The sequence below is a fragment of the Schistocerca americana genome, chromosome 1 (assembly GCF_021461395.2).
Source record: "Schistocerca americana isolate TAMUIC-IGC-003095 chromosome 1, iqSchAmer2.1, whole genome shotgun sequence".
Classification (NCBI taxonomy): Eukaryota; Metazoa; Arthropoda; class Insecta; order Orthoptera; family Acrididae; genus Schistocerca; species Schistocerca americana.
The window spans coordinates 288,685,571-288,707,452 of NC_060119.1; the positions used below are offsets into that span (position 1 = coordinate 288,685,571).

The following is a 21,882-nucleotide window of genomic DNA, read 5'->3' on the forward strand; positions in this document are numbered from 1 at the left end:
TAACTAAAGCTCCCGACAATTACAGCGCATATTTAAAGTAAACCGGGTTTGCGTCATCACAATGGCGCTACCAGCGCCACTCTCTTGTGACTGGTACGAAATCTGAATGGGCATTAACTATCGTTTATCTCCTTCTTGGTGTGTATTCAAGAAATTTTCAGATGTCTGCTGTTGAGTTTGTGGTACCATACATAAAGCGAAACAACAAATTTCAGTTGAATTCTCAAATACATCTATACAGCAAAACAATAAAGTTCAGTTTGGAAAAGCTGCTTAGTAACAGAACTTTACTTATAACTAAGAAATACTAAAATGATAATTAAATCAAGACCCGAAGCTGTCGACAGGCGTTGATATACATCAAAATACAGTTGAAAATGTGTACCCCGACCGGGACTCAAACCCGGGATCTCCTGCTTACATGGCAAACGCTCTAATCCATCTGAGCCACCGAGGGCACTGAGTATAGTGCGACTACAGGGATTTATCCCTTACACGTTCCGCGTGAGAGCCACATTCCCAACTTAACGTCCACACACTACATTCGTAGCGCGCTGCAGTCTGGAACCGCAAGACCGCTACGGTCGCAGGTTCGAATCCTGCCTCGGGCATGGATGTTTGTGATGTCCTTAGGTTAGTTAGGTTTAACTAGTTCTAAGTTCTAGGGGACTAATGACCTCAAAAGTTGAGTCCCATAGTGCTCAGAGCCAGCCATTCGTAGTGCCCCTGCCCATTGCACTCATTACTCATGTCCGGAAGACTGCTTACGACAGTACTACAAAAGCAGCAGCACTAATTACGAGTTGCGAACCGTTTTACGTTCTGAAGTGCTACGGAGCGGGTAATATTTGATGTTCGCAAGTTAACATACCCATCTCGTTCAAGGCGCTTGCTGTATGGCGAATACAGTACTCCTCGACACCTCGGCGAACACTTGGAATATACGGAATTCGGCGAGCATAAGCTCTGTGGTTGTCGAATTCCCCATGTCAGACTTCGCCATCACACTCTGCGGCCTATCAGGGCACGAATGTCCGTCGGGAACATTGTTTCAGCGTACACCTGTCAGAGCAGGAGGGAATTCATTCTCGACAAAGTAAGTTGTTTGCTAACACCCGTGTGTTCATTGGTGGGAAAATACATGCTACTGGCAAAAAAATTCGACACAAAAGTCCACTGGAGAAGGGAGCGCTGAGTACACTCTACCAAGATGACACGTGACAGAACTATTAGGTTGGTGCATGCGTTCATAGTGTTTTTGTTTTGCTTGCTCAAAATGGTTCAAATGGGTCTAAGCACCATGGGACTTAACACCTGCGGTCATCAGTCCCATGGACCTAGAACTTCTTAAACGTAACTAACCTAAGGACGTCAAACACATCCATGCCCGAGGAGGGATTCGAACTTGTTTTTCAGTAGAGGGGTGACGTCAGCGGAGACAGCCACGAAGCCTACGAGAAAGACAGGCCGCATCTCGTACGTCGCGAAGGTAGTCCTCCGCTCGCTCACTCGCTCAAACCAGCAGACAAACTACGTTTTTACACCTGTTAACTCCCAACTAGCCGTGTCTGTGCAAACGAAAACTGAATCTTCTACTGGAATCCGCTATAATTTGTTATGGCTGTGCTGGCGTACATTAAAGTAAAATCATGCTAAAATGATTATCAGTTGCATGAGGCACCACTTCCAGTATGTAATGAGTACAGTTAAGCAGAAGAGACTAAATGCTATAAACAAGCCGTTATACCATTTATATCAAGTATTGATCTTAAATTAAATTTTGCTGTAGGACTGTTAATCAGTAAGACTTCATAATAGCAGATTCCAGTGGAAGATGCAATTCTGGTTAGTACTTGCACGCCCAGCTGCGAGTTAAGAGGTTTAGAAACGCATTTTGTCTGCTGATCTGAGTGAGCGAGCGAGTTCACGACTCTTCGTGACGTACGCACCGTGGCCTGTCTTTCTCGTGGGCCTCGGACAGCCAGAAATATATGCGCCACCCACGGGGATAACACGACATGAAAATGATTTTCTCGTTTTAAGGAGAATTATTTTGACATTAGTGACTTTACACATCGAGAAAGACCTCCGGTGGTTGATGAAGATCGTTGAAACGCAATAATCCACAATGATTCACGATAGTGTACTCGAGAACTAGCAAATGAGATTAACTGTGATCATTCTACCACGTGCGACATTTGCATGCATTGGGGAAGGTTTAAAAAATCGGGTGTATGGGTACTACATGCTCTAAGCCAAAATCACGAAAATCAGTAGGTGAGTTTGTGTGTATCTCTGCTTGTGCGTCATCCATTGATTCATGAGCAACACGGATAATTTCTACACTGTATAGTTACTGGAGACGAGAAATGGTGTCTTTATGCTAACACAAGGAAAATAAAGGAATGGCTGAGCCCAAACAAAGTAGCAACTTCCCGTACAAAGATCAGTGCTCATCTATAAAACATAGTGTTATGCATCTGGTGGAACAGCGACTGCGTGGTCTACAACGACTTGCTTCCCCGAGGTGTGATTATCACTGCTGTCATTTATTGTCAACAACCTGAAACGTCTTAGAGACGCAGTCATAGAACAACGACTCGGGAGACTATGTGAAGTGATGTTACTCCAACATAACTCTCACCCACATTCTAGCAGAATGATAGATTGACGAAAAAACGCTATGTAGGAGTTGGGTTCGGAAGTCCTTCCACACACATCTTATTCACCTGACCTTGCACCCTCAGATTTTCAGTTTCTCCAATCTCTACTGAATGACCTTCACGGAATTGCCTTTCCAAGTGAAAATGCGCTACTAACATGGCTCGACGAGTTATTCGCCTCAACACCACGTGTTTTCTACAGTCGCGGAATCAAGATGTTACCCCAGCGTTGGAAGACTGTTGTAAATAGTGGAGGAGAGTATATTATTGATGACTAAATTTTCTGTTGTGTGTATATGTTGTATTTTAATCTTATGGAAAAACGCTCGAAGCTGTGTACCAACCCAACCAATCATCGCTACCATTGTATTTATGTATATGTAGCTCTACAATATACTCAAATTGTTGTCCAGTCACAGTCTATGACATTGCGAATGCGACCATACGTAGCGTACAACCTGGATATCATTATCGACCAAAATTTGATAAGTTGAGAACACTGCATAAGAGAAGAGACAGCGTCCATTTATCACTAATGGGTTAATACACGTGACTCGGTACACATTATTTCCTCTTTAATACACAGGAAAACTTGCCTATGGTACGTATCGTAATATACTCACTCATAAAAAGACGGTTGGACAGAACAGACCGTGATGGACCATTTCTTCATTTCCATTCTCAGCATGTCGGTAAACATTATCAGTGCGCTTTTGGAAACGCAGTATGGACTCAGCATCGGGATTGGCACTCTGCTAGTAACGTCATAAATTTCGTCTTAAAGTCATCATTCATCTTTGTTTCGTTGTTACTACTGTGTTATTACTGTTACAAGTTAACTAGGTTCGCCAATTTCTTGTAGGTATAATACATTCGGAACAATATCTGACATGTTAATGTCGATTGCGTACTACAACTTTTACGTTTAAGCTTTTGTATATCTTTTTGCGAATAAAACTACTTAATTGGATAGAGAAAAAATGTACTCACCAGGCGGCGGCAGGACACACACATAAGACTGTCGTGATTGGCAAGCTTTCGGAGCCAGTGGCTCCTTCTACAGGCAGAAGGGTTGAAGGAGAAGGAAGAACTGTGAAGGAAAAGGACTGGAGAGGTCTAGGGAAAGAGGTAGGTTTTAGGAAAGACACCCAGAACCGCGGGTCAGGGGTGGAAAGACTGATTGTTGTGGCTGCATCGGATGAGATTTGAAAACTTCAGAGCTTAAAGCTGGAGCCAGCCGCGGTGGCCGAGCGGTTATAGGCGCTTCAGTCCAGAACCCCGCGACTACTACGGTCGCAGGTTCGAATCCTGCCTCAGGCATGGGTGTGTGTGATGTCCTTGGGTTAGTTAGGTTTAAGTAGTTCTAAGTTCTAGGGGACTGATGACCTCAGATGTTAAGTCCCATTGTGCTCAGAGCCATTTGAGCCATTAAAGCTGGAAGACAGGGTAATATGGAAGACAGATTACTACTGAAACATAGTGCACGAATTAATAAGAGTGAGAAGCTAAGTGCATTGTACGTAACAGAGGTGGGAGGGGCGGTAAAAAATAGACGGGAAAGACTATGAAAGATGTGGAAAACTAAAACGGAGTGAAGCAAAGAGTAGTTACAGTGAAGAAAAGCTGAGACGGAAGAAATTAACGTCAACTGAGACCAGGTGGGTTGCAAGAACCAAGGACATGTTGTAGTGTTAGTTCCCACCTGTGGAATTCTGAGAAACTGGTGTCTGGGGGAAGAATCCTGGTGGTGAGTGTGGTGAAACACTCGCCGAGGTCACGAATGTCATGTTGTAGAGCATGCTCTGCAACAGGATATTGCGAGTTGCCAGTATATATCCTCTGCCTATTCCCATACATCCTAATTGATAATTTGGCAGTAGTAACGCCGATGTAGAAGGCTGAACATTGTTTACATAATAGCTGGTATACGACATGATTCGTTTCGCAGGTGGCTCTCCTACCTAACTATATCTAGAACGATGTAGTTTTGTTTTAACATATGTTATTTGTAGGTTATCAAGCAGTTCACGTCACGTTTTTCATTTATTTATTTACACGTCAAGTACCGTAGGATCAAATTGAGGAGCAAATCACCAAGGTCATGCAACGTGTCGGTACATGAAATTACAACATAAAAGTAATAACAGATAAAAATAAAATGTTTATGAACCCGAAAAAGTCAAGCTATAAGTTTAAGTAAACGCAATCAACAATAATAAGTAATTACTTAGTTTGTTGGCATCCGCTTTTCCTCTCATCTGGTCTGGAGATCACACTACCACTTCATTTCCGAAACATACGCACATTTTTATATTCCGAGCGTTTTCTTTCACACTGTTCACCATTTTTATCCTTATTTTTGTGGTACACTGTTACTCTTTTGCCACTAGTTATAGATATTTGTTCGAACACTGTGCTTTTAAATACTAAATATTGTGAGTTCATTACGGTAAACAAACCAAACAGGGGGAAACACATAATGCAGCAAGGAAAGGCGATTTTATTTACCAAACAAATATCTCTGTACATTCGTTGCAATGAACACAAAGGCTCCGATCATTACGAACACCATCAACACAACGCCGCACGTTTCTGACGTCGACACAACCATCATCGTACACAGCTTTCATTCTTCTGTGGATTTCAACTGGAGGCAAGTATTCTGCGATTAGAAACTTGGTTACGGCATGCTGTTTTGCACACAACGACATAGCTACGTTAATGATTAATACAAAGAACCCCAGCTGCATCGTTATACATTTATTGTTTTACGACCTGTTTCGTTTCGTGAACTTCTTCAGGTTCCCGGCTTGTGCTGAGGTCGTGAGATAAATGGTAAGTTTGTCCTAAACAATGCTTTGGCCTTAGCATTACCTGCGATAACCGGATGTTTTTTTCCGGCAACCTGAAGGTGTGTAACGTATGAAACCGGTCGTATCACAATAAATGCGTAATGTTTCAGCTGAGATCGTTTTCATTAATCATTTACATTGTCAGCCAGTGTAATCAAAATGATCAAGATTATACAGTTACGTTCAGTGGAGGCTGGAGGGCTGTAGATGAAGGGCAGCACGTCTGTCGAACCAGTCCCATGCAAATTTTCTCTCTTCAGAACATTTCTTGAATGGGGAAAGTATAGTATTTTGTGTATTAACACATGATTCAGTTTATTAACACGTGACATAATTTGAACCTTCATCTAACACAATTTTTTTACTCCGATATCAAAATATAAGACGTCATAAAAATTTTCTGGGTATGGGTATATTGTATAAAACTACTGCTGGAGAAAGCCAACGTTTCGGCTACAGTTGCAGCGGCCTTCTTCTGGGTCAACTGGTGCGTACTAGCTATGCAGTGTCCCTTATACAGGGTGGTCCATTGATCGCGACCGGGCCAAATATCTCACTAAATAAGCGTCAAACGAAAAAACTATAAAGAACGAAACTTGTCTAGCTTGAAGGGGGAAACCTGATGGCGCTATGGTTGGCCCGCTAGATGGCGCTGCCATAGGTCAAACGAATATCAACTGCGTTTTTTAAAAATAGGAAACCCCATTTTTATTACGTATTCGTGTAGTACGTAAAGAAATATGAATGTTTTAGTTGCACCACTTTTTTCGCTTTCTAATAGATGGCGCTGTAATAGTCACAAACATATGGCTCACAATTTTAGACGAAGAGTTGTTAACAGGTAGGTTTTTTTAAATTGAAATACAGAACCTAGGTACGTTTGAACATTTTATTTCGGTTGTTCCAATGTGATACATGTACCTTTGTGAACTTATCATTTCTGAGAACGCATGCTGTTACAGCGTGATTACCTGTAGATACCACATTAATGCTATAAATGCTCAAAATGATGTCCGTCAAACTCAATACATTTGGCAATACGTGTAACGACATTCCTCTCAACAGCGAGTAGTTCGCCTTCGGTAATGTTCGCACATGCATTGACAATGCGCTGACGCAAGTTGTCAGGCGTTGTCGGTGGATCACGATAGCAAATATCCTTCAACTTTCCCCACAAAAAAAAAATCCGGGGACGTCAGATTCGGTGAACGTGCGGGCCATGGTATGTTGCTTCGACGACCAATCCACCTGTCATGAAATATGCTTCAACTGCAAGCGAGCTATGTGCCGGACATCCATCATGTTGGAAGTAAATTGCCATTCTGTCATGCAGTGAAACATCTTGTAGTAACATCGGTAGAACATTACGTAGGAAATGAACAAACATTGCACCATTTAGATCGCCATCGATAAAATGGGGGCCAATTATCCTTCCTCCCATTATGCCGCACCATACATTAACCCGCCGAGGTCATTGATGTTCCACTTGTCGCAGCCATCGTGGATTTTCCGTTGCATATTGTGCCGGTTTACGTTATCGCCGTTGGTGAATGACACTTCGTCGCTAAATAGAACGCGTGCAAGAAATCTGTCATCGTCCCCCAATTTCTCTTGTGCCCAGTGGCAGAACTGTACACGACGTTCAGGGTCGTCGCCATGCAATTCCTGGTGCATAGAAATATGGTACGGGTGCAATCGATGTTGATGTAGCATTCTGAACACCGACGTTTTTGAGATTCCCGATTCTCACGCAATTTGTCTGCTACTGATGTGCGGATTAGCCGCGACAGCAGCTAAACACCTGCTTGGGCACCATCATTTGTTGCAGGTCGTGGTTGACGTTTCACATATGGCTGAACACTTCCTGTTTCCTTAAATAACGTAACTATCAGGCGAACTCTCGGGACACTTGGATGATGTCGTCCAGAATACCGAGCAGCATACATAGCACATGCCCGTTGGGCGTTTTGATCACAATAGCCATACATCAACACGATATTGACCTTTTCCGCAATTGGTAAACGGTCCATTTTAACACGGGTAATGTATCACGAAGCAAATACCGTCCGCACTGGCGGAATGTTACGTGATACCACGTACTTATAAGTTTGTGATTATTACTGCGCCATCTATCACAAAGCGAAAAAAGTGGTGCAACTAAAACATTCATATTTCTTTACGTACTACACGAATGTGTAATAAAAATGGGGGTTCCTATTTAAAAAAAAAGAAAAAAACGCAGTTGATATCCGTTTGACCTATGGAATCGCAATCTAGCGGGCCAACCATAGCGCCCTCTGGTTTCCCCCTTCAAGCTAGACAAGTTTCGTTCTTTGTAGTTTTTTCGTTTGACGCTTATTTCGTGAGATATTTGGCCCGGTCACGATCAATGGACCACCCTGTATAATTACAAACTATGTAGAAAAGATAATCCAATGGTAAACGAGAATTTTTTAAACCTCGTTAAGGAACAAGAGTGGCAGGATGATTATAGTTCCAATAACTTAGATGACAAATATAATGCTTTCCTGTAGAGCATTCTAAACAGTGCATAAACAGTAAAAGGCAGCCTGGGTAGCTGACTAGTGGGATAAGGGTATCATGTAGAACAAAGTGGGAACTATACCAAAATGTTAGAAGTAGTCACAGTCGGGCTACAGCAGCCCATTACAGACAACTGTACGGTGCTTAAAAATGTAATTGGGAAGGCAAAAAGTGTATTGTACTCACACAGAATTGCTAATTCTCAGGATAAAATTAAAACCGTAAGGTCAGTTGTGAGGGAGTGCCTGGTCAGCAGCACAAGGTCAACGACGTAAAGTCAGTTCGTAGTAAAAATATTTCTGTTGCTGATAGTCAGACATATGTACAGTATATAAGAACCACTTTCTGAGCACTGCTGGTAAATTACATAAAAACTTAATTTCTACAGGGAATCATATAACTGTCTTGGGAAATGCCTTTCCGAGACTGATGCCTGAATTACTCCTCTGTCATACTGACAAGAGGGAGATTGAGTCAATAATTAAATCACTGAAGACTAGGGGCTGTCATGGTTATGATGGAGTACATAGCAGATTATTAAAGTACTGTGCTGCACACGTTAGTCCTGTTATTAGGCATATTTGTAATTTTTCCTTTGAGAATGATCAGTTTCCTGAATGATTCCTCAGGAGAAAAGGCACTTTATGAAAAGGGAGATAGAGATAATGTAGATAATTTTAAACCTCTTTCTATGCCATCAGCGTTTGCTAAAGTTAATTGGAAAAGCTGAGTGTGTATGGCTAACTGATCATTTTATTTCACATAATTTGCTATCAGATGTACGTTGCGGTTTAACAACTGAAAATGGTATATTCTCTTTTCTTTGTGAGGTATTGGATGGATTAAACAAAAAGTTCCGGACGCTAGGCATCGTTTTTAATTTAACTAAGGCATTTGATTGTGTTGATCACAAAATATTGCTCCAGAAGTTGGACCATTGCGGAATACTGGAAGTGGCACACAACTGGTTCACCTCTTACTTTAACAACAGACTGCAAAAGGTCATTATCCACAGTGTTGAGAATGGCTGCGATGTGGGGTCTGAGTGGGGCACAGTCAAATGGGGGCGCCCCATGGATCAGTGCCGAGGTTACACCTGTTCCTCATTTATGCAGATGATATGCCATCTAGCATTACAGGCGATTCTAAAATATTTCTATTTGCTGATTACACTAGGTTGGTGGTAAAGAATTATGTGTGTAACATTGGCACTGTTGCCAATAATAAAGTTCATGACAAGTTCGTGGCTTTAGTGTCGGAAGTTCCATGCGGCTTTTCGCGGATGATGCTGTAGTACACAGCGAAGTTGCAGCATTAGAAAATTGTAGCGAAATGCAGGAAGACCTGCAGCGGATAGGAACTTGGTGCAGGGAGTGGCAACTGACCCTTAACATAGACAAATGTAATGTATTGCGAATACATAGAAAGAAGGATTCTTTATTTATGATTACATGATAGCGGAACACACATTGGTAGCAGTTACTTCTGTAAAATATCTGGGAGTATGCGTGTGGAACGATTTAAAGTGGAATGATCATATAAAATTAGTTGTTGGTAAGGCGGGTACCAGGTTGAGATTCATTGGGAGAGTCCTTAGAAAATGTAGGCCATCAACAAAGGAGGTGGCTTACAAAACACTCGTTCGACCTATACTTGAGTATTGCTCATCAGTGTAGGATCCGTACCAGATCGGATTGACGGAGGAGATAGAGAAGATCCAAAGAAGAGCGGCGCGTTTCGTCACAGGGTTATTTGGTAAGCGTGATAGCGTTACGGAGATGTTTAGCAAACTCAAGTGGCAGACTCTGCAAGACAGGCGCTCTGCATCGCGGTGTAGCTTGCTGTCCAGGTTTCGAGAGGGTGCGTTTCTGGATGAGGTATTGAATATATTGCTTCCCCCTACTTATACCTCCCGAGGAGATCACGAATGTAAAATTGGAGAGATTCGAGCGCGCACGGAGGCTTTCAGACAGTCGTTCTTCCCGCGAACCATACGCTACTGCAACAGGAAAGGGAGGTAATGACAGTGGCACGTAAAGTGCCCTCCGCCACACACCGTTGGGCGGCTTGAGGAGTAAATATGTAAATGTAAATGTAAAATAAACTAACGCTGAATCACAGTAAGACTCAGTTTTTACAGTGTCTAACACACAATTCAACAAAACCGGACGTTTCAATTTCACAGCATGGGCATATGATTTCTGAAACTGAGGAGTTCAAATTTCTACGTGTTTGGATTTATAGTAAACCGTCGTGCAAAGCTCACATTCAGGATCTTGTTGAAAGACTTAATGCTTCCATTTTTACTATTCGAACTGTATCTGAAGGAAGTGACAGTTCGACATGAAAAATAATCTACTTTGTTAATTTTCATTCGCTTATGACGTATGGTATTATATTTTGGAGTAATTCTTCTTATTGTCAAAGGATATTTTTGGCTCAGAAACAAGCGGTTCTATCAATAAGTGGCGTAATTTCGCGAACATCTTGTCGACCCCTGTACATTAGCCTGGGTATTCTGACATTGGCCTCTCAATATATATACTGAAGAGCCAAAGAAACTGGCAATACCGTGTAGGGATCCCGCGAGCACGCAGAAGTGCTGCAACACGTCGTGACATAGACTCCACTAATGTCTCGAGTAGTGCTGGAGGGAACTGACAATATGAATCCTGCACGGCTGTCCATAAGTCCGTAAGAGCACGAGAGTGTGGAAATTTGTTTTGAACAGCACGCTGCAAGCCATCCCAGATATGCTCAATAATATTCATGTCTGGGGACTTTGGTGGCCAGTGGAAGTGTTTAAACTAAGAAGAGTGTTCCTGGAGCCATTCTATAACAATTATGAACGTGTGAGGTGTAGCATTGTCCTTTTGGAATTGCCCAAGTCCGTCGGAATGCACAGTGGACATGAATGGATGCAGGTGATCAGACAGGATGCTTACGTACGTGTCACCTGTTAGAGTCGTATCTGGACGTATCTGGGGTTACATATCACTCAAACTGAACACGCCCCGCACTGTTACAGAACCTCCAGCAGCTTCAACAATCCCCTGCTTACATGCAGGGTCATTATATTTATGAGGTTGTCTCCATGCCCGTACAGAGTCGTATCTAGAGGCATCACGGGTCCCATATCACTCCAACTGCACACGCTCTAAACCATTACAGATTCTCCACCACCTGCTGACATGCAGGTCCATGGATTCATGAGGTCGTTTCCGTACCTGTACACGTCCATCCACTCGATACAATATGAAACGAAACTCGTCCGACCAGGCATGATGTTTCCAGTCATCAACAGTCCAATTTCGGTTTGACGGGCCCAGGCGAGGCAGCCATAGAAACTGGTGCACCTGCCTAATACCGAGCAGGGTGTGTCGCGCAGCCATCAAGGGTACACGAGTGGGCCTTCGGCTCCGAAACCCCTTATCGATGATGTTTCGTTGAATGTTTGAACGCTGACACTTGTTGATGGCCCAGCATTGAAATCTGCAGCAATTTGTGGAAGGGTTGCACTTCTGTCTCGCTGAACGAGTCTCTTCAGTCGTCGTTGGTCCCGTTCTTGCAGGATCTTTTCCAACCGCAGTGATGTCGAAGATTTGATGTTTTACCGGATTCCTGATGTTGACGACGCACTCGTGAAATGGTCCTACGGGAAAATCCCCACTGCATCGCTACCTCGGAGATGCTGTGTTTCATCGCTCCTGCGCCGATTATAAAACCACGTTCAAATTCACTTAAATCCTGATAGCCTGACATTGTAGCAGCAGTAACCGATTTAACAACTGCGCCAGACACTTGTTGTCTTATATATACGTTGCCGACCGCAGCGCCGTATTCTTCCTGTCCGTATTTGAATGTGCATACCTATACGAGTTTCTTTGGCGCTTGTGTGTATTCTTTGCTGTCGTTTCTTGTTCACAGTATCAGCTTACTCCCAAGAATTAGCAGTTTTCACTCAGTCAATACTAGGCAGAAATCCAATCTGGATTTGGATCGTACTTTTATGTACTGACATGTTCCATGACCTTGGAGATTTGCTCGTCAGTTTGGTTCTACGGAACTAGATGTGTAAAATGAAAAATAAAATAAATAAAAGAAGGAAGATTAGTGTCTAAAGTCTCGTCTATATTGGCGTCATTAGAGACTAAGCACACATCAGAAGGATGGCGACGGAAATCGGCCATGTCATTTCAAAGAAACCATCGCTGCAGCGGCCTTAAGCAATTTAGGGGAATCAAGGAAAACCTTAATCAGGATGGCTAGACGGGGATTTCTGCCCTCGTTCTCCGGAATGCAACTTAAGTATGCTAACCATTGCATTATCTCGCTTGGTCCGCAAGACACCATCTCATCAGAACATGTTTGTATATAAACCCAATCAAACTTTCTGTACTTCGTTTGTACTAGTCTCTCTTTTTACGAGTTCTGAGTCTAATTTGTCACAACAGTTATTTTATCACTGTACTTACCATAAGGACTGTTAACGTTGATGAGGCGGCCCTTGGACTTCTTGAGAAGCGGCAGGAACGCCTTGGAAACCCTTATGGCCCCCACCGTGTTTACCTCCAGATCCAGCTTGAATTTTTCCAGCGGCGTGACGTCCGTTTCGCCGATGTCGGCAATTCCTGCGTTGTTTAGCACCGCCCACAACTCTAGAATAAGAACGAATATATCGCTCACATGGTTCTATTTTTTCCGTATCACCACAAGGAGAGTTTAGCTGTTATGAAAAGTATTGCAACCATGCTCAAATAAGTTATTCGACATACACTCGTCAGAAGGTAATACCGTAAGGCAAAATACGATGAAGTGTATCATTATTCTCCTGAACGAAACTTATTTGAACACAAAAATTAATGTTTTCATCTACTTTCTCCCTTACCTAAACACTTTTTCTATCTCCCAGACTTTCCAGTCATGATACAAAAGCAGAACAAACAAACCTCCCCACAAATTTCGCCCCATCGTAGCCAAGACGGCCCTGAGCACACAGAACTTCCTCTGTGATAAGACCACACTTCTGTACCCTACGTAAACTTGCTGTAACATACCGTCATTCCCAGTACGATCGTCTGTACTTTAACCTTACAGTCAGCCAGCGACCTGCTCCTGAGTATTGCTGTGTAATGTATGTGCATTATATCTGGTTGGATTGAGAGACGAGACCGAAAGAATTCAAAAGCACTTTGCTGGAGTTACAACATGCTGGCTCAAATAGTTACAGAATGTTACGGACATGCTGAGGAAGGTTACAGGAGAATCTTTGTAAGAAATTCGACTTTCTTTCTGTCTAAGGCTTTTTGGTGAGTTTGGAGAGACAATAATTGAGGCAGAAATCAAGCAATTACAATGCCTCTGAAACACACCTTACGTTTTAACCATAACAACGACGTGAAGATCCTTGTGAAGCCACCCTTTGCGAATGGAAAAAGAAATAAAGTTACGGTGTCAAGTATGGACACCATCTACTGATAAGAGTAATGTGGCGAATATACATGGTTCAATGACATTTATGAGACCAACGCCTATGTTCGACGACAAAGTGCAATTACCACTCGTAGCCGGCAAGTGGAAGCACTAGCAGCGGAATGTATATACGAGGTGCGACAATAAAGTATTGACACAGATGTGAAAAAAATGTTGCTTACCGTTTTAGACAAGTTTAGTGTTGTCTCCTTCAAAGTAGTTCCCATCTGATTGCACACACTTTTTCCAGCGCTTCTGCCATTGATGGTAACATTTCTGGAACTCATCTTTTGTAATATCCTCCAAGACCCTCGCCACAGCTTTTTGGACGTCTTGTGCTGTTTGAAAATGGTGTCCCTCGACCGCCGTTTTGACTCTTGGAAATAGAAAAAAGTCGCACGTAGCGATATATTGTGAATAAGGTGGCTGTGGTAGTGGTGAAATTTGTTTTGAGGTTAAAAACTGCTGTACTGACAGAGCAGTACGGGATGGCGCATTATCGTGATGCAGAATCCAATTATCAGCATGTTGGCATGGACACGAAGAACTCTTTTACGAAGTCTTTCTAAATTTTCTTTGTAGTAATATTGGTTAACTGTTTTTCCAGGAGGCATTTACTCTTTGTGAACAATTCCCTTGGAATCGAAGAGGCACACAAGCGTGCATTTCACTTTTGACTTTGGCAAGCGAGCTTTTTTTGGTCTGGGTGATCCCTTTGAGCACCATTGCGAACTTTGGCGTTTTGTCTCTGGATCGTACTGAAGAAACTAACTTTCATCACCAGTGATAACACGGCTCAACAATTCTGAATTGTTTTACTCTAACAGATCGGCTGCCACATTTTTCCCTGTTCCTCGCTGTTGTGATGTGAGATTTTTGGGGACCATTTTTGCACAAATATTTCTCATACCAAGATCTTCAGTTATTATTAGACGAACCATTTCTGGATTGATGTTCAGTTCTTCTGCAATCATTTTGACGGATAATGTTCGATCAGATCGTACGAGTTCATGCACCCTGGCCAAGTTGACATCGGTCCATGAGGTTGGTGGTAGTCCACTGTGGTCTTCATCTTCAACATTCGTTCTGTCTCCACTAAACATTTTATGCCAACGAAAAACTTGTGCTCTTGACATGACCTCTCCAAAAGTCTTCTGAAGCTTACCGTAAGTTGTCGTCGAGTTTTCACCCAATTTAACGCAGAAAGAAATGGCACACTGTTGCGCAATATTATGCGGTTCCATTTCCGTGCCGAGAGACACAAACACGTGTTAACTTATTACAGCACAACTCACAGCTGAGCAGTTGCAACGATGTGCTGCGTGGACTAGAAGCAGCTTATAGACCAAGGTCAAATATATTGCGCCTAAGCAAGCCTGCAGGGTTGCCACATCTTGCAAAGAAAATCAGTCTCATTACTTTATTGTCGCACCTCGTAAAGTGAGTTGGGGAGATGCGGAGACCAGTGCAGTCGTTGTAATGCGGAAATGGAATGATTTATCTGATGTCCAAAAGAGCATGATCAATGGTTTTCGAGCCAAGGGTGGAAGTATTACAGCTAACTTTGTAAATTGGCCACATGTCGCCCTGGTTAAATTACACCGTGCATGGCAAAATGACGCTATCCAAAACTGGAACCGAGGCAACTGTGGTGCACCATGAGCCATAGACGACAAAGGTGAATGACAGTTGCTAGGGAATAAACGTGCAACTGTTGAGCAACTGACCGCCCATGTGAACAAAGTGGCTACCAACAGTGTCTCCTCAATCACTGTCTAGTGGACGCTATTGTTTATGGACAGCAGGCGCCTGTTTCATGCAGCCATGCTGATTGCTGTTCATCGGCGACGAGGGCTGGAATTTGCAGGGCAATTCTGTAACTGGACGCACACTGATTGTCAACAGATGACTTTTCAGATGAATCATGTTTTATGCTCCATTGGGCAGATGACTGTAGGCATGTACGGCATGAAACATCTGAAAGCAGACAATCGTCAGAAGGTTACAGGTCGGCGGAGGGAGCGTTGTCGTCTGAAGAATGTCCTTGTGGCATTCGTTGGATGATTGTGTCATTCTGGAAGGCGCAATGACATTACAAGTATGCATCTATCCCTGGGGGCCATGTCCACCCCTACATGCGGTTTCTTTCTCCTCAGCACGATGCTCTCTACCAGCAGGACACTGTTCTGTGTCGCACAGCTCGCAGTGTATGTTCGTGGTTCGAAGAGTACCACGATGAGTTTACCGTACTCTCGTGGCCACCTATCTCCACGGATTTCTATCCAATCGAGAATCGGTGGGGCCAGCTCGATCGGGCTGTTCGCGCCATGGATCCTAAATCGAGAAACCTAGCCCAGCTGGCCATGGCACTGGCGTCAGCATGGTCCCACATCCCTGCTGGTATCTTCCAGAACCTCACTGACATATTTCTTGCACGTCCCGCAGTGGTCTGTCCTCCAAAAGGTGGTTATTCAGGCCTTCGGCAGGCAGTTACATCAACTGACTGGGCAGTGTACATTAAAAAGGGGACCGCGCCTGCTCGTCGTCACCGATTTCGTTCATATTTTTATTATATTCAAGTCTTGTCCAGAAATGAAAGTGACTGAAGTGGGAGTTCCAGATGGCCAAATGTACAACAGAAATTGCATGGCGCAGGTCGATCAAGACTTGAGCCGCATGTGTCAGCGTAGTTGACACATGCGGGGAAAGAATGAAGGCCAGTAAGCCGGGGTCAGGTCCCTGTGTGGAGACTTTCCTTTTAAATTTTAGTTTTTGATTCTCAGTGTTTACTTTGCATGAAGAGTGACCACCCACTACTTCACGTTCACCTCAATAGTCAACTTCATTGAACCAAGTCAACTCATTCGTCACACACAAATGTATACACTGATAAGACTTTCACTAGTTTCTCGTGTATTTAACTTCCAATTTGACTGTGTTACTCAGTTTTTACCGTGGAACTTTCTGATGTGATCAGATCGTTTCCCGTCAAAAGATGTAAATCATAATCCAGCGCTGTACTCAGTCGTTGCTTCGTCACTTCGCTGTGGATACTGCCAACGTATGGCCCCTGTTCTTCTTCTACGCATGCTACAGGAACATCAATAATTGTATTTGTACTGTCAGATATTTTAGGTCGACGCGATATTTTTCACAATATTCTGACTGTGTTTTGCACGGGAAACCTCTTGTTCGCATACAGGTACCATGGGCTGCTCGAGAGCCAAAATGAAGCTAACGGAATATGAAGTCCTGCATGCTTTAATTACAATCCCTTCTTCGAAAATTGTTTGCAGAGTCCTTGAGGGCGCTGTAAGTACAATCCTTTCTTGGAAATTTTGTTGTAGTCCCTAATTTTCCTTTGTAGTTCCTCTTCATGCCTTTTATGAAAATGTGAATGAACGCAGTATACTGAGCATTGTGTCGATTTATTTGTAGTGTAAGTGAGCCACGCGTGGCTCATGTTCGTGCTATCTTTTATGTAACATCTTGTTTTACTGTGCGGCCGCCTCGTCATTTTAAATTTCAATTACTGGTGTCTCTGAATTACTGTCTTGCCTGCCCGTGAGTGGCGTCAGCAGCGCTTATCGATATTTATCCTGCCGTATTATCTTTTCTGGACGGCTATTACTTCCCGGTTGTGGTGTGTCGTGGTGAGAGAGAGATCGGACCTGGAGCGGTTGGAGTTAGAACGCGGCAGAAGTGCAGTCGGGACGTAGCAGCAGTCGCGGACTGAGCGCTAGGGAGGCGCGGACAGCCGGTGCTCGCCGACCGCTCGCGACACAGGATGAACTGTCCGACGGACGGAGATGGCAGCGGGATTGACCGTTGGTCAGTCGTTCAGTTGGTAGCCTCTTTGCGCGACGTGTGTTTCGTCTTTTGACCGTTTCTGGGCCCCGTCACTGTGTCATCTTGCTGGACGTGGCTCGGTTCCTTCTTGTGAGGAGACGTCGTGGTCAATGGGCAAGAGATACCTCTGCATGACTGGATCCGATCCAGTGTGCCCGGGTCGCCGTGTCTCCCAGTTCCCGACGGACAGCGGACACACATGGTTTGAATGCCAACGACCTCCGTTGGTCGTTTGTCGGTAGTCTGGTCAGACGTCGTGTGTTTCGCCACCGACCGTCCTTAGGGTTTGTGTGTGTGTCCGCCGGTGATTTGTTCTAGTTGTTCATCAGTGATTCATTTTACGAGTGTTCGAGTTTCTTGTGGCAGTGTTTCGTGCAACACTGTGTACCCTGTGTCAGTTCGACTGAGCAATGCCTTAAATGCTGTCTGCGTATTGCAGTAGCCAGTTGGTCGGCTGTGACAGAGCAGCGAGTGAGTGTTTTCTTACCGTGTTGATGCTATCCGCCACGGCGTGTAGCTCCACAGCCGTTGCGATGTTCATATATGTCAGTAGTTATTGTGCCTTGGCTTATTAACAAACCAATATTTGAACACGAGTGTTACTGCCTCGCTGGCATTTTGGTTCTAGTGTGTTTGGTCTGGTGACAGAAATCAGGTAGTTGGTTGGTTCGTCGGCTGTCTGTCGGTTAGGTGGCCTTAGAGATTGTTGGTCCGGCTGTCTATCTCGCCTAAGCGGGCGTTAGTGTTACAATTCCAGGCCGACCCTTGGAAACTTCTGAGCGCCGTTCCGTGTCTGTTACATAGGAACTTTGAATTGTAGTTGTTTGGTTGATGTGTGGCCTTCACCCGAGTTTTTTTATATATCCTGAGTTACTGTTCCTGTCTTGCGCTTTAGACATAAGATTGTTATTCCTTATATGGAGCTTTCAGTCGGATTTTACATCAAATCTTTTAAGGCCTTAAGCCGTTAAATTATTGTACTGATGTATGGCCTTAAGCCGAGTATTAATATCTCTTAAATTAATGTCCTTGTCTTTCCCTTAATGCATGAGATTGTTATACTTTATTTTATATGAAATGTTTTAAGATAAGGCCTTCTGCCTTTTGATTGAAACTCCTCTTATTGCTTAATATGCGACCTTCAGCCTAGTTCCATTAAAATTAAATTGCTAAGGCCTTCAGCCGATTAGATTGAAGATCTAGAATATATTTTTGTGTGAAACCTCCAGAAGAATCTTGTATTTCAATTTTGCTTTACCCTCGTGTCTTGGATTTTGAATGTGACCTTCAGTCGATCTAAAGTTAATCAAAGGAGGTTGATTAAAGTTTTGTAATATTGTGTGTTGATAAATAAAGTTCAAATGTTGAGTGCAACTGACAGGAACTCATTTTGGCCCCTTTCCAAAAACTAATCCGCTTTGTCCTGCTAGCCCAGGCACTTCAGTAAGTAACGTAAAAGTTGAAAATAGAAAAACGAAATCTTCGTATTAATGTTCTCCACTCTTTCCGCTACGCCAACCGATGCCTAGAAGCTATGCTAAGATAAATGAGTCATGCCCCGCCCGACGGCGCCAGGAAATGCCAAGATTTCTGAACGATTGACCATCTGGAGCTTCCATTTCTGTCAGTTTCATTTCTGGCCAAGCCCTGCATACACCACATATTTGGACGAAAACGGTGATGACGGTGGTAGGCGCATTAGCCTTGTAAGTGCTGCTGGCGAATATAATAGTTCGGCATATGATGAGACAGGAATGTCTTTAACTCTCATACTGGCCATCAGATTGGTATCTAGTGCGTAAGACACCCAGTTCATGCGGTTACGCAAACACTGATTTTCTCAGATGTCAAGTGTGCACCACGAATGGCTGGATTTGGGGAAAACCACTGCCGCCAACTTCCACTGTGGTGGATGGTTCAAATGGCTCTGAGCACTATGGGACTGTGGTCATCAGTCCCCTAGACTTAGAACAACTTAAACCTAACTAACCTAAGGACATCACACACATCCATGCCCGAGGCAGGATTCGAACCTGCGACCGTAGCAGTCGCGCGGTTCCGGACTGGGCGCCTAGAACCGCTAGACCATCGCGGCCGGCTCACTGTGGTGGACAACATGTTTATGGTAAGCTTCAATGACGAATATAGCGAATTATTACAGTGAATAATTTGAACAGCTATCAGGGTGTAATAATAAGCTTCAAAATCCATTAAAGAATGGCAGTAATTGAGAAGGAAGTGAGAGAAGATTATAGCTTGTGCCCGATATTACTCGGCCTGTATAGTGAGCTAGCTGTGGAGGAATCCAAGGAGGAATTTGGAAAGGGAATTAAAGTTCACGAAGAAGATATAAAAACTTTGTGGTTTGCCGCTTGTTATTTTAGTTAACAGTAAATTTGTGGTAGTTAGAAAAGGATGGATAGTGTCTTTAAAACATATTAAAAATGAACGTCAACAAAACAGATCAAGGAAATCAGACATTCAGAGTAGTAGAGTTCTATTGCTTTGGGAACGAAATAAGCGCTATGACCGAAGTAGAGAGGACATAAAAACAAACTGGCAATACCAAGAAAAGCATATTTTGAAACACGAAATTTGTTAACATGAATATAAATTGAAACTCTATGAAGTATTTTCTGAAGGTATTTGTCTGGAACATAACTTTGAACGGAAGTAAAACGTAAACCATAAACAGTTCTCTTACAATCCGACATTACTGTCCAATGTACTCTTCTTATCGTGACAGTCTGGTGACTATGCATTCTCCTTATTCTCTGTTGGTCGGTCTTCGCCTGGGCTGCTGTGTTCTGGTCTGCTACGACAACTACTGCTAGCTGTGTCGGTAGTATTTTCTGTGTTGTCATTCGTCACCTGTGCTCATTGCCACCTGTTCTCTCGTCGCTGCAAGCACTATCTGTGTAGCGCTCTGGATATTCTTTCTGAACAGCCTTTGAGATCGGCCTGCAATGACTGAGATCAAATTGACTTTGTGATGTCGTATTATGTTGTCGTGTGCATGTGCTAGTCGTCTTCCCTGCAGCAAACGGTCACAATATGTGTTCTGGAGCCCATCTCTGCCCATGTGCACAGTGAGCCTCCTGACCAGGGTTAGCAAGTAGCAAATGGGTGGGGCATCGCTCGTGGACAGTTAAGAAATGAGCATATCGCGGTTGGGAATGATAGGTTTCATTCTCATCTACTCCCTTTGCGACGAAGTGACTAACACAGAGAGCTGCTTCACAATAGTGTTCTGAGGCACGACCACACAACACATTAGAGTGAGCACGCGGACGACACCATAGTAAATCACTCACTAATTAAGTGCTGAATCACAATAAGTAGCAATAAGGGGTAGCTGTGCTGTCTAGTGCGTGTTGTCACGGTTTGTGCCGCTGCTCCCGTCGGAGGTTCGAGTCCTCCCTCAGCCATGGTTGTTGTGTTGTACTTAGCGTAAGTTAGTTTAAGTTTGATTAAGTAGTGCTTAAGCTTAGGGACCGATGATGTCATCAGTTTGGTCCCATAAGACCGTACCACAAATTTCCAATATTAAGTGGTGAGCAGCGACGCCATTCAAAATGACCTCCTCTCTGTGAAGCAAAGAGTTTCCAATTCACATGTGTAATCTGCTCACGTGTAACTCGGCACAGAGATTGGTGCGGGCACAGCAACTCCGCCAACGAATGCTCAAGCATGGGAAGAGATTACTAGAATGATCAGTCACAGAGCATGATGGCACACTGCACTGACAGGACATGCGTGCGTCAAAAGTCACATAGGACGATGCTTCCCACTTGTCAACAACCTACACCATGGGCTGATGTTGGTAAGGAGTGTTTGGTCCTGCATGGAATAGGATGTGAAGTTTTGGATGTTGTGGGAGGCAGTGAGGGAAGTGTTTGCGAGCACAAGATGCCAAAAATCTGTACCACCATGATACACAGACCAGAGTATCCTAAATTATTTTTAGAGACGAAATCAATAGTTGGAAAATCAGTCTTTGAGGTGGTAAAAAAGCGGCAATGCACAAGATTAACTAACACACTGTCCACCCACATTTTCGTGACCACCTGTCAAAGTCTCATTTACCACAAATTGCAGTGCAGGCTAGTGCGAGATATTCAGGAAGAGACTCAGTGATTTCTGGAAGGTATCGAAAGGGATGCCAGGGAAGTACCATGGCCAGCTACTCTATATTTCTCAATCGAGCATCCATAGTGCAGACAGCCTGATGGAGGTGGTCCTATACATTCACAGCTGGGTTTAAATCTGTGGAGTTTGGTGGCCACAGGAGTACGGGAAACTCATTGTGGTGTTCTTCGAACCACACACATACACTGCGAGCTGTGTGACATGGTGCATTGACCTGCTGGTAGAGGGCATCATGCTGAGGAACAAGAAACTGCATGTAGGGGTAGACATGGTCCCGAATGATAGGTTCATATTTGTGTTGATCCATTGTGCCTTACAGAATGAGGACTTCACCCAGGCAATGACTCTCACAT

At 43.7% G+C, this 21,882-nt stretch overlaps 1 protein-coding gene across 1 annotated transcript in view; it reads right to left on the reverse strand.

Moving 5' to 3' along the window:
• Positions 1-21,882, reverse strand: part of LOC124594918 (estradiol 17-beta-dehydrogenase 2-like) — a 128,186-nt gene that overhangs the window by 53,376 nt on the left and 52,928 nt on the right. The window contains exon 4 of the mRNA XM_047133410.1: positions 12,535-12,717. Coding sequence (XP_046989366.1) covers positions 12,535-12,717 — 183 coding nt within the window. The remainder of the gene's footprint in view (positions 1-12,534; positions 12,718-21,882) is intronic.